This window comes from Mustela erminea, chromosome 10, assembly GCF_009829155.1.
Source record: "Mustela erminea isolate mMusErm1 chromosome 10, mMusErm1.Pri, whole genome shotgun sequence".
NCBI lineage: Eukaryota > Metazoa > Chordata > Mammalia > Carnivora > Mustelidae > Mustela > Mustela erminea.
The window spans coordinates 59,383,420-59,395,999 of NC_045623.1; the positions used below are offsets into that span (position 1 = coordinate 59,383,420).

At 39.0% G+C, this 12,580-nt stretch overlaps 1 protein-coding gene across 8 annotated transcripts in view; it reads right to left on the minus strand.

Annotated features, from left to right (window-relative positions):
- PATJ (PATJ crumbs cell polarity complex component) overlaps positions 1–12,580 on the minus strand; it is a 373,536-nt gene that overhangs the window by 123,944 nt on the left and 237,012 nt on the right. For all 8 annotated transcript variants that reach the window (XM_032302603.1, XM_032302602.1, XM_032302601.1 and 5 more), the window contains one exon: positions 9,764–9,855. In XM_032302603.1, the coding sequence (XP_032158494.1) occupies positions 9,764–9,855 (92 nt within the window). The remainder of the gene's footprint in view (positions 1–9,763; positions 9,856–12,580) is intronic.

Genomic DNA, 12,580 nt, shown 5'->3' on the forward strand with positions numbered 1-12,580 from the left:
GGATGTCATGGTAGGCTGCTATGGAAAACAATACGAAGCCTCCTCAGAAAATTAAAAATGGAGTAACTATACGAGTTAGCAATTCTACTTCTAGGTATATAGCCCAAAGAGATTCTTGAAGTCATCTGTACTCTCCTGTTCATAGTAGCACTACTCACAAAAATCCAAAGGCAGCAGCAATCCAAGTGTCCCCAGACAGGCAAATGGATCAATACATGTATATACAAACAATGGAGCATTATTCAGCATTAAAAAGGAGAAGAATTTTAACAGCCTATAAAATGCATGAACCTCAAAAACATTAAAGTGAATGAAATAAGCCAGTAACAAAAGGACAAATGCTGTGTAATTCCATTTTTATAAGGTACCTAGTATAGTTAGCGACAGAAAGTAGAATGATAGTTGCCAGGAGCTGTGGGCAGGAGAGGGAGAATGGGAAGTTCTTCTTCTTCTTATTATTATTTTTACCAGGTATAGATTTTTATCCATTTGGAGATGGACAGTGGTGGTGCTTGTACAACAACATGAATATTCTTTTTTTTTTTTAAGATTTTATTTATTTATTTGACAGATAGAGATCACAAGTAGGCAGAGAGGCAGGCAGAGAGAGAGAGAAGAGGAAGCAGAGCAGATAGCCCGATGCGGGCCTCCATCCCAGGACCCCGGGATCATGACCTGAGCCGAAGGCAGTGGCTTAACCCACTAAGCCACCCAGGCGCCCCAACAACATGAATATTCTTAATGTCACTGAAGGGTACACTTAAAATGGTTAAGATGGTAGATTTCATGTTACACAGATTTCACGATTTAAAAAAATTTTCTGAGACCAAAAAATATTGTGCAAGTATGATGAGAATATATACTTACTATAACTTAAATATCATTATTGTCTTCTAGACTGTTGCAGTCCTGCCACTTGGAAATTCATGTTCACTAAACCCAAAGGATCTTATTTTATCCGAACAAAATAGCACTGTTATCAAAAACAGAAGTTATGTGTCTGAATTCAGCTTGGATAGCTGAGTAGGTAGATTTCACTGTTCTGAAACCTGTTCTAAAATGCTTACAACTACAATCTAGCTCCTAGCATATTGTTTAAACACACACACACACACACAATGAATAATGAGGAACACATGAACACAGCTAAATAGGTCTAGATATTATTTTCTGATTATACTAAATATAATGATGTAAGACACTTGAGGATAGAAAAAATAAACTCTATGTTTGTTATATTAATTGGGACATGTCACTGAATTAACATTTGGCAGGGAAAGCTCGATATAAATGAACCAGAAGTCACATACAAAACAAAGCACATCATTACATTTCAGTGGGAGAAAACTCCTTCCTGAAGAGACACCAGGATGTATTTCTAACTATGAACAGACTGAATAGTTTTCAATTTCCAATTGGATGAAACCACCAAAACAGCAATATGCTGAATCTGAAATAAATGACCAACGATAGAATCACGAAATTTATTTACTTGGCATTCCCAACAATACCAACAACTAATGAGGGCTGTTGGGAGTAACTCAGCATCCAGACCCACATTTCACAAAGGTGGCCCCAGGCAAGTTCTGAATGATTACTGCCAGTTGTGCAGAGGAAAAGGTGGCTCATAAAATATCTGGCAGTGCAGGTTGGCGGAAGGGTTGATGTGGGGAGCATAGCATGGATGGAATGACTTAGCCTAATAAACTTCTCTAAGAGGTTCTTTCTGAAAGATAATGTAGTAGATACCCTCAGCCACCTACTCCTTCTCCTGGCTGGCAAAGGACTAATGTTCAGATATCCAGCCCTCACCAAAAGGCCATGTTGTGGGGAAAGGTGACTTCCCCCCACCCCAGGTATTAAGTCCAGAATAAATCCTGCCTGATTCCTCTGAGATAATCACGGCAGTCTCATGCCAAGAGCCAGTGAATGGTGTGACAGTAGAAATGCACCATCCTGGAGATCCTCAGCAAAGACTTGCTCAGGGGTCTTGTGCTTTCTAATTAAGTCTGAAGGATAAAAAATTCTCAAAATCAAGGTTAAAGGCCTACAGGTGACAGGAAAATGTACAGAAAGAACCAAATATCTTACTCTGGTTGTTCATGATTTGTTCAGATAGCTCACTTTTATCACTCTTCCCATTCATTAGGATTCTTTGGCAGCAAGCAAGAGAAATGAAGCTGGACCAACTAAAGCAAAAGGAAATTTATTAAAGGGATATTGGGATCTCACCGAACACAGGCAGGCTACATGATTGGACTTGGAACATACAGAAACTAAGAGACCTCCAGAGGACAAGGAAGCAAGAAAACAGAATGATGTCATAGAAGAAACCTCCCATTAAGGCCTTGTGTTTCCATAAATAAACACCATTCATATAAACTCACTCATGTTACTTGCTTCCTATTTTAAGCTAAGTACCATATTGCTCAAGCATAGGTCACATGACCAACCCCTAGCCACACCTCAGCAGTGAACTACATAGCTCCTTCAGCTTGCACAAAGGGAGAGAGGCATCTAAATGTTCTGGCTCTACTATTCCACCACAGTACATACACTGTGTGTGTGTCTGTGTGTGTGTGTGTGTGTGCGCGCGCGTGCGCGTGTGTGTGTGTGTGTGTGTGTGTGTGTGTGTCAAGAATAAGGGCTACAGAGATTCTATGAGGATAGGAGTAAAAATATCAACCAGCCAACAAAACAAAAAAACAAAAATGAAGAGAAAACTGCCCACTTCATCTCTGTAACCAGACACTGTTAGATGTTTCTGAGTGCTAAAAGAAATCAAACAAATACAGTCTTTATTCCCCTAAGATGGTACTATGCTAAGGAAGGGGGGGCGGTAACAAAGAAAAAAAATGACCAACTCTGTTCATGAAATAAAAATGATTTTCTAAGATATTTTACAAGTCATGCAAGAAAGTTTGGTAGCAGGGTCCTGGGTGGCTCAGTGGGTTAGGCCTCTGCCTTCAGCTCAGGTCATGATCCCCGGGTCCTGGGATCGAGCCCCACATTGGGCTCTCTGCTCAGCAGGGAACCTGCTTCCTCCTCTCTCTCTCTGCCTGCCTCTCCACCTACTTGTGATCTCTGTCTGTCAAATAAATAAATAAAACCCTTAAAAAAAAAAAAAGAAAGAAAGAAAAGAAAGTTTGGTAGCAACACTTTACCTAATACACCGAATGCACTGGATTCAAGAATGATCCTGCAAAATTTGGGCTCACTTCACATGGATTAGGTACAACCGCCCGCAAAAAAGGGAAAATGTACGGCTCCCGTGGCTATTCAAAAAAGTATGCCATAGGCTTACAAGATGATTCCAAAAATGTACGGCCCAATGGAATTGTCACTGGATAAAATGCACAGCCTTCCCAGGTGAACACAGTTGGTCAAGGGAGAGATGCGTCTTATTTGGATGCATAAATTCCAGTGTCTTGACAAAAGACAAAAGTGTCCTTGAACTAAAAGGCTTATAAATTCTACTTATAAATAGAAGATTAATAAATGAGGTTACTCTTTAATATGGAGAGTACAGGAAACAAGTACTGAAAAATGAAGCAAGTGTCAGCATTTCAGAGCACTTGAGACACTCCCATAGGTCTACCACGTGCTCCAACTGAACAAAGAAACAGAAGAGCCCTGAAATTAAAGAGGGTCTCTACCTTTCTTTCTCCCACAATTCTCAGTAAGAACTCTATGTTAACGACAGGCCTCTTCCTCAAAACGTGGTATATATCCCATAGATGATATTTTATTGTGCACTCAGATTTCTTTAATGACCCCAAAGGGTCAGAAGGATGCTTCCTCACAGATTTCAAAGTGGCCAATGTACACAGCTGTATTCATCCAGTGACACTTTCCTAAAGCAGGACTGCTTTTCTCCTGGTAGTAAATGTTCAGATACAGATATCCCTTGGGTATACTATCCAATTCCAGAAACTTCTGGTTTCTGTGCATACTACAATTTTGTTTCCTCATCCTTCAGGTCTAAGCTCCAGCATCTTTCTCTGTAATACCTTCTTGAAGGCTCCAAAGATTAGGTTACTTGTGTCTCCCCTATGTTCTTTTTTTTTTTAATTTTAAAGATTTTATTTATTTATTTGACAGACAGAGATCACAAGTAGCCAGAGAGACAGGCAGAGAGAGAGGAAGGGAAGCAGGCTCCCTGCTGAGCAGAGAGGCCAATAAGGAGCTCAATTCAAGGATCCTGAGATCATGACCTGAGCCGAAGGCAGAGGTTTAACCCACTGAGCCACCCAGGCGCCCCTCTCCCCTATAGCACCTTTATCCCTGGATAAGGTTCAGATTGCTTACTCTCCGCCTCCTCATTCAAGGTAGAGCTTGTGTTCTTCCTATCACTGACTCCACAGCCCCAGCACAAGGAGGCACTCAGCAAATACTTGTTGATTAAATGCATAAATAGTTCTTTATGGAAGTAAAACTCTTGCTTATTCCCACAATCCTTCTTCCCTCTTTATTTAGATAGACTCGAGAGCACAGTAAGGATTTTTAAAACAGGCATTCAGTTTGCTTCTTCAGGTGGACTTCTCCCACAGATGACTCTGACATTCACAATAATTTCAGGTCAATGTCATCTTTTAGGGATATGACCAGAGGATATCAGGCCACACTATATTTTTAATTACAAAACAAGACATATGTTCAATCGATACTGTATGGTGGCTCCCATGGTGAGTCCACTTTGACTCAGTGGGGCTTGACAGCCAGCACTAAATCTTTCCATGGGGTTCAGTTTCACTTGGCCTCCTCTAGCCCCAGGAGTTTTTATACAGTACACATTTTCCACATGTAATTAAGTAATGGAGAGTGAGTTGTTATACGTGACATTTAATTTTCGATAGTGGGGGAAGGTATGACAAGAGCTGCAGGCAAGATCATTAATCTCCTTGGATCCCTGCACTGCCAAATACAGCAATTCATTCTTTCTTGTATTAATATAGCTCTCCTCCTGTACTTAAAATTATAGCGCTTGTGTAGAGGGGATATGTCGAATAGGAAAATCCACAGAATTGAATGTGTGCTACATAGTAAGAATTCATGATTGTAAAATACATCTGGATTATCCACCGTAGAACAATCTAGTATACTAAAGTCCATATGGGCTCTAGACACAAGGACGTGATTAAGGGATTGTCCAAGATCTAATGTGGGGACAATGTGGGAGGGGGGAGTGATTCTGTAAGTCATGTATACACAGCAGCAACTTGCTAATTTTCACTAATGACTCATAGACCTCTTGTGAACTACAGATCAATTAGTATATGAATAAATACAAGAGTTAAGAGCATATGACAAGGACGTGATCACACAAATGTACATCACTACAGACTAAAGGCCTCTGTTAATTACAATGTTGCCTGCAGCATATTTTAACAGCTTTCTGTGATTACTGCTAATCATACTCCCAAATCTGTGGCCAGTTCCCATTTTTATTTCCATTGTCAATAAATTTGGAAAAGAGCTGCTGAGGTATAGAAGCCAAAAATTTCTCTATGATGGAAATGCACAGAGAATCAATTAATTTCAACTAAGGAAGGATTAGCAAACAGAAGCACTAACTATAAAGAATACAATTTCTAAATATCAGTGTTTAAAGTAACATTATACAGCGTAAGTTATGCAGCTTAAAGGAAGTATAATTGCACCTGTTGTGCTGAGATGATTTAAGTATTAACCTCCTGACAGTTGATAGGAAACCAGTACTTACCTGCTTTAGGATTTGGTTCCAAAACAGGCACAACTAGGGTTCTGATACCAGTAATTTGAAAGAGGTAACCTACAGGCAGAGGTGCATATAAAGGAGTGATGAACTAGATAATCAGCCTGAAGGACAGAGAATGATGTGTTGGACAGCACTGAAAATGCACAGGTTACCACACATAAATAGGTCACCTATCTGCCATTATACCCCCACTGGTGATATACATAGTGCATAAAATATTTTCTTTTTTTGATTTCCTTAAGTGTTTTGAATTCTGACACTATTTGATGCTACTCATCCCAGTAAAATCTATTATAACATAGTTTATTGACATGGGGATTAATTCATGTTAATTAGATTTTTCTTTATATATTCTTTCATTAAACAATATTCTACTCCTTCTTAGAATATCAGGCCATCACTTAAAAGGAGGAGGAGGAGGGGTGCATGTCTGTCTTAGCTGGTGGAGCGTGCAACTCTTGGGCTGTCATGGCCCTGAGTTTAAGCGCCAGGTGGGAATAGAGCTGGGAAGAAAAAAAAAAAAGGGAGAAGGAGAAGCAGCAGCAGACACAGAGCAACAGAGATGTTTTAGGTAGACTATGTCCATGTCTCTTATTTTAACATTTATTAGAAATGATTAAAATAATTATTTATAATTATTTTATAATATATTCTATAATACCTGTAGCTATCTCTTCTAGTGATTTTTAAAAATTTTTAATTAAATTCTAGTTAGTTAACATACAGTACAATACTGGTTTCAGGAGTAGAATTCAGTGATTCATCACTTATCTACAATATCCAATGCTCTATCTCTTCTAGTGTTTAATCATTATGATGTTAACTAAAATTCTTAAACTGTGAATGTGCTTCACTTAAAAAAATACTCAAGATTCTGGAATGGGAATGCCTGGGTGGCTCAGTGGCTTAAAGCCTCTGCCTTCAGCTCAGGTCATGATCCCAGGGTCATGGGATCGAGCCCCTCATCTGGGTCTCTGCTCAGCAGGAAGCATGCCTCTCCCTCTCTCTCTGCCTGCCTCTCTGCCTACTTGTGATCTCTGTCAAATAAATAAATAAAATCTTTTAAAAAAAAAGATTCTGGAATGAGACCAAATATATGGACAGGAGTGGTTTATCTTTTTTTCCCTCTCTTTCCTTCTCCCTAACTTCTGTAACCTCCTGCTCTCTCTCCCTCCCTTTTCGGGTCACTACCATCATTATCTTCATCACCACACTGCAAACATTGGTGAGCCCATACCATCAGGCAATTTATACATATTAACACATTAGACAATCTATGAAATAGCTATAAATATCTACCTATATATTTAAACACTTGACTTAAAAAAAAAAGATTTATTTATTTATTTGAGAGAAAGAGAGTGAGATTGTGAGAGAATGCTCAAGCAGATGCCCCACTGAGCTAGGAGCCGAGCTCGGAGCCTGCCGTGGGGATTGATCCCAAGACCCTGAGATCATGACTTGAGCTGAAATCAAGAGCTGGCTGTTTAGCTGACTGAGCTGCCCAGGCGCCCTGAGGTTACTATATCATCTGCATACTGCCTCTCAGGAAACTGCACAAGCTCACACACTTGGGGTATTCTAGAGTCAGGTTTCAGGAGATAGGGTGAATCTAGGGTTTCCTCTCTTAATCACTAAGCCTCAGAGTTCAAGCTTGCTTTAGAAAAGAATTTGTCACTTAGGTAAGAGCTCTCAGGCTCTCAGTCAGATGAATATTCCTTCCCTTATGGAAACTGAAGCATTAATTAATAAAACGTTGGCAGACAAATTACCAGATAGGTATCTACTGAATCAAACAAAAGGTTGTTAGCAGTGCATACATCTGTCTTGATTTAATTTATACTCGTTTTTCTTTACACAGTCTCAAAATGGATGATAACAGACTTCGCAAAAATCACACCTACATCTTTTTTATGCTTACAAAGGAAGCTAGAAAAACTTTCCCTAGCTTAGATTATTTGGGAAAGTACTGAGGAGAGGGACTTAAGTATGAGAAATTTTGTAAAATAATGAATTATTTTTTATCCATATGTATTCTATGTATCTTTAAGCCCACAAAATAAATAAAACTAACTTACTATGATTGTTGCCTTTAGAGAATAAATTATCTGGAACTGTTTAGAAGGACCTGAAAGGCAATTTATTCAATAAAGCTTTCTTAATGCAGACTATGTGTTTAGACACTACGATTTAACGACCGTGCAAGAAAGGTTCATCATTAAATTACATATTTGGAATGTACATTGATACTTCTAAGTTGCTTCAACTCCCTTCCAGTAAGTAAGTATTCTGTGGTATCCTCAATCATGCTTACACTATTAATTTACTGAACAAATGATTTCCTTGATTCTGATCTCTTCTGATGATCAAAATTGAAATCATCAGACACTAAATTAATAGGGCTTTTTCATTACTATTATTAAAATTCTCCTCAGCTTTCTCTTCTGTATTCTAAATAATTTCACATCATGTAGCCTTTCTTCCTTGAAGGAGGAGGGTTCTATTTCTTAACTACTTAATTGCGTGGATGGTTTCCTTTGGATCTCATCCAATTTTCTTTTTGCTCTTTAAAACGGGATGGCCTCATATGGGTGAAGAGGTGAGAGCAACGTCAAGGACACACCTGCAGCAGTTGCCCCCATGTGCTGAGGGTGAAGCACAGACGCTGGTGGGTGCTGTGGGTGCCCACTCACGGAACCCTCACATGACTCTCTGCAAGGTGTTCAAGCCGGCGGGCATTTCTGTCCATGGGGGACACCTTCATTGCTTTGAGTGGCTGACCTTTCCTCAAGCCTGTTCATGTTTTCAGCATCTAACTCTAATTTTGTAATTTCTGGCAACAGGAAGGGCAGAGAAACCCAAAAAGGAGATTGGTGCCTAACAGAGGACTTCAAGGTGAGTGAGCAAGAGGAGGCTGTCTTAACACACTAGACTGAGGAGGAGAAAGGATTCTCCTTATGGAAACAAGAGTAAAAACCTGGAAATCCAGGAAGGACCACAGGGTGGGAGGGAGGTTACTTATGTAGGATTTCCTTAGGAGCGAAGCAGCAACACCACCCTGCAAGCTGGAATGATGGCATGGGAAAGGGTACGTCAGTCACCTACATTAGTGCCCACATCTGGGAATGAGACTAACCCTGAAACCCAGGGGTCCTTACGAATGGATAGGTCTTAATGACAGGTAATCAGTCACAGTAGGAAGAAGAATGATCTGTCTTGAAACACCAGCCAACACCCTTTCAGCCTCTACTCTATGTGAGAGGGTGTGTTCAACATCAACATTTCAACTTTTTTACATATCACAATGAATGAGGTAGGTGCTTTATTATTCTCATTCTCATTCTCAGAAGGAAAAAAACCCAGAGCAACAGTTAATGGACAGAGTTAGTTACATTATTTAATGAGATTCAGATTCATCAGCCACTTTGGTCCAATAAAAGGAATGAGACATTCCATTGATGGTGAGGCAACAATAGCTACCACCAGTGGGAATTCCAAAGTCTGACTTATTTATGCCAGAAGGATGCAGTCAGGTAGCAGGTATGGTAAGGGAAAATATGGAAACCCAAACATACCACACAACTCTAAACATCACATCTGATCCCCTCTGGATTTCTCACCAGCGCTTTTACTATGAAGTTCCTAAAATGTCCTGGGTTCTGTTTTCCTGCCTATTCCTTGATGGAGACATCAATGAGTCAGCAAATATACCACATGTTGGTGACAGAAGGAAACTAGAAGGTTCTACTGAGAGGATGATCAGCTCCAGGAAGGGAAGTAATTTAAAAAATTGAATACAAATACCAACCTCAACCACTAATTACATCATATGAAATGTAAATAACAAGAAAATCTCATAATTAAAACAATTTATGCTTTCCTTAGAGTGACAGTTAAAAAAGGAAAATGTATTTTTAGGATATGGTGATTCTGTTAGACAAACCAAAGACAAGACAGTCTTACAAAATAACAGCAACTTCAGAATAGATCTTCGATTTTAGAAAACCACACATTTATCTATCTTACCTGATGAAAACCAGCTTGACCTTTGATGGGGCGGTCTTAATAATGGCAGATGCATTTTGGTGACTTCTTCCATACAGGATCTGATTATTTATCTATTTGGGAAAAAATAAAGTGTACTTATAAATATATATAAGTATATTTATAATATAAATTTAACTTATAAAAAGTATACATATGCAATATGTATACTTTGTATAAAAATAATATATAATATATATTACTAATATAAATAATATAAAAATAAATGTATTTATTTGTACATTCATGCAAACAGATGGGCATATACTTGGAATTAAACAATGAAGTCTATTCATTTTTAAGTGGTTCCATGTAGGACTCTACAATGCTAAAACTCTTCATAGTCTTTGTAGTACGATTCAAATACTAATTCTAAACAGCTATTAACATCTCTTAAATTCAGTTTTGAAAGCAGTTAATAAAGAATATAGAGTTCTTGACTCTAGCTAAACTTCAAGAAAGCAGTAGCTGAGCTAAACACAAAAACCTTATGGCAGATATATTTCCTATAGCTTTTCCAGATTCCTAAAAAGATGTAGAAAACAGACCAAGCTGTGGTATTCACCAGAGTTCTGGAGGGCCCATTAAACATGATTCTGTAAATGTGTCAAGGTTATTACATAGCATAAATTTTGTTACTCCAGAGGAGGTAAATATTATATCCCCATTTTAAATCAAATTTTAGATCAATTGCACAGAAACATTTTACTCAATCAGTGAGCCATCTGCTCTATATCTAAGATATAGTGGGATTTTTAACTTGATTGAACTCACCTAAATATGATCTAAAAACATTTGCACTCCAATTTTTTTTACTCCCGATTTTTCCACTGATACACTACGATGAGAGCAATAATCAATCTTCTATTTCACCCAACTAATAATAGCTCACACAGTTCTGGCTTTTCTCCTCCTGTCTCTTTAAGTAGTTAATGATCTATATTGTCCCAACATAACTGAGGCCTTGAGACTTTCTACTATTTAAGGGATAGCATAGTACACTTTATAAGGAAGCATAAAAAGGGATTTCCAGTTTTTGTAATTTGCATTTGCCTGTCCCTGACACCTCTTAAATTTTGTGCTGGAGGACATGCCTGGAAAAGGTTTTTGTCAGAGCCAATATAATGGAAAAGTGTATGGAAACGAACACTTCACAGGATGGAGTTGTCTGAAATGAAGCTCATCCGTCATCTTGAAGGGGGTAAAGGGGGACGCACATCAAAGCCGCTGCAGAGACCAAACTGGAACCTTCTTCTCACTCTGCCCCTCACTCTATCAGCTTCTGTATTCACCAAAATAACCTCCCAGAAACGCCCAGATCTGCACACTATTTCCCTGTGCCTCAGTCTTGGCTCTTTTTTTTTTTTCCAAAGATTTATTTATTTATTTGACAGAGAGATCACAAGTAGACAGAGAGGCAGGCAGAGAGAGAGAGAGAGAGAGAGAGAGAGAGAAGCAGGCTCCCTGCTGAGCAGAGCCCGACGCAGGACTTGATCCCAGGACCCTGAGATCATGACCCGAGCCGAAGGCAGCAGCTTAACCCACTGAGCCACCCAGGTGCCCCAGTCTTCGCTCTTTTTAACGTGCTCAAGAATATGGTGGGGAGGGGCAGAAGGAGGGAGGGAGAGAATCCCTCACGGGGATGGGACTCCCCGCCCAGCGCGGAGCCTCCCATGGGGTTCCGTCCCATGACCCTGAGATCAGGACCTGAGCCAAAACCAAGAGTCACCGCTCAGCAGACTGTGCCACGCAGGCGCCCCTCGGTTTTCACTTCTTAAAAAGGAATCGAGGCATTTGCCTCATAAAACTGTTTTGAGAATTACATGATAAGTGTCTTTAAATTTTATCTGTAATGACTTTAATACACAAATAATTTTTAATTTGGCGGTGTTCAAAATTTCTCATCTTTTTTTTGTTAAGACTTGTACATTTTTAATATCATGTACTTATTTTTAAAAAATTTTTCTAAAGATTTATTTATTTGACAGAGGAAGAGACAAGCAGAGGGAGCAGAAAAGTCCCTGCTGAGCAAGGAGCCCTATGTGTGGCTTGACCCCAGGACCCGAGGATCATGACCTGAGCTGAAGGCAGCCGCCTAACCGACTGAGCCACCCAGGCACCCCAATATCATGTATTTAAAGATGTGCCTGCCCTCTGGATGATACTACAACAACGGACATCTGCCATTATACATCTTTCTGATACCACAGAATGGATACCACCAAAAGTAAACCCCAGTATAAGCTCTGGATTTGGTGGTGATATCAGTGTAGGTTCATCAACTGTAACAAATATACCACTCTGGATGTTGGGAATCTAAAAGGGATAGATGGGAAATCTCTATACCTTCCTCTCAATTTCACTGCTCTAAATATATATGTATATATATATATATATATATATATATATATATTTTTTTTTTGGAAGCACCCACCCTTTAAATTATGTTTTCTCCTAATACTTTCATGGTTTTAGTTGTCTCATATTTACATCTTCTTACCTAACATAGTTATAAGGCAAAAATGGTTAAATAAGTCATATAATTATTAAGATCAGTGTGAAAAAAAATACTTAATGACATAGAAAATGCCCAAATGTACTAAGCAGCAAAACCTAGTTATAAAATAGTATGTCTGCCATGATCACTTTTTTTTAATAAACCATATTTCTCGATTTCTTTCATTTACAATGAACAAAAAAAATGAGGAACTTTATATATTTGACTTTATTTTCATTTATTTGAGATAGAGAGAGAGAGAGAGAAAGCAAGAGAGCATGAGCAGTGGGGAAGGGCAGAGG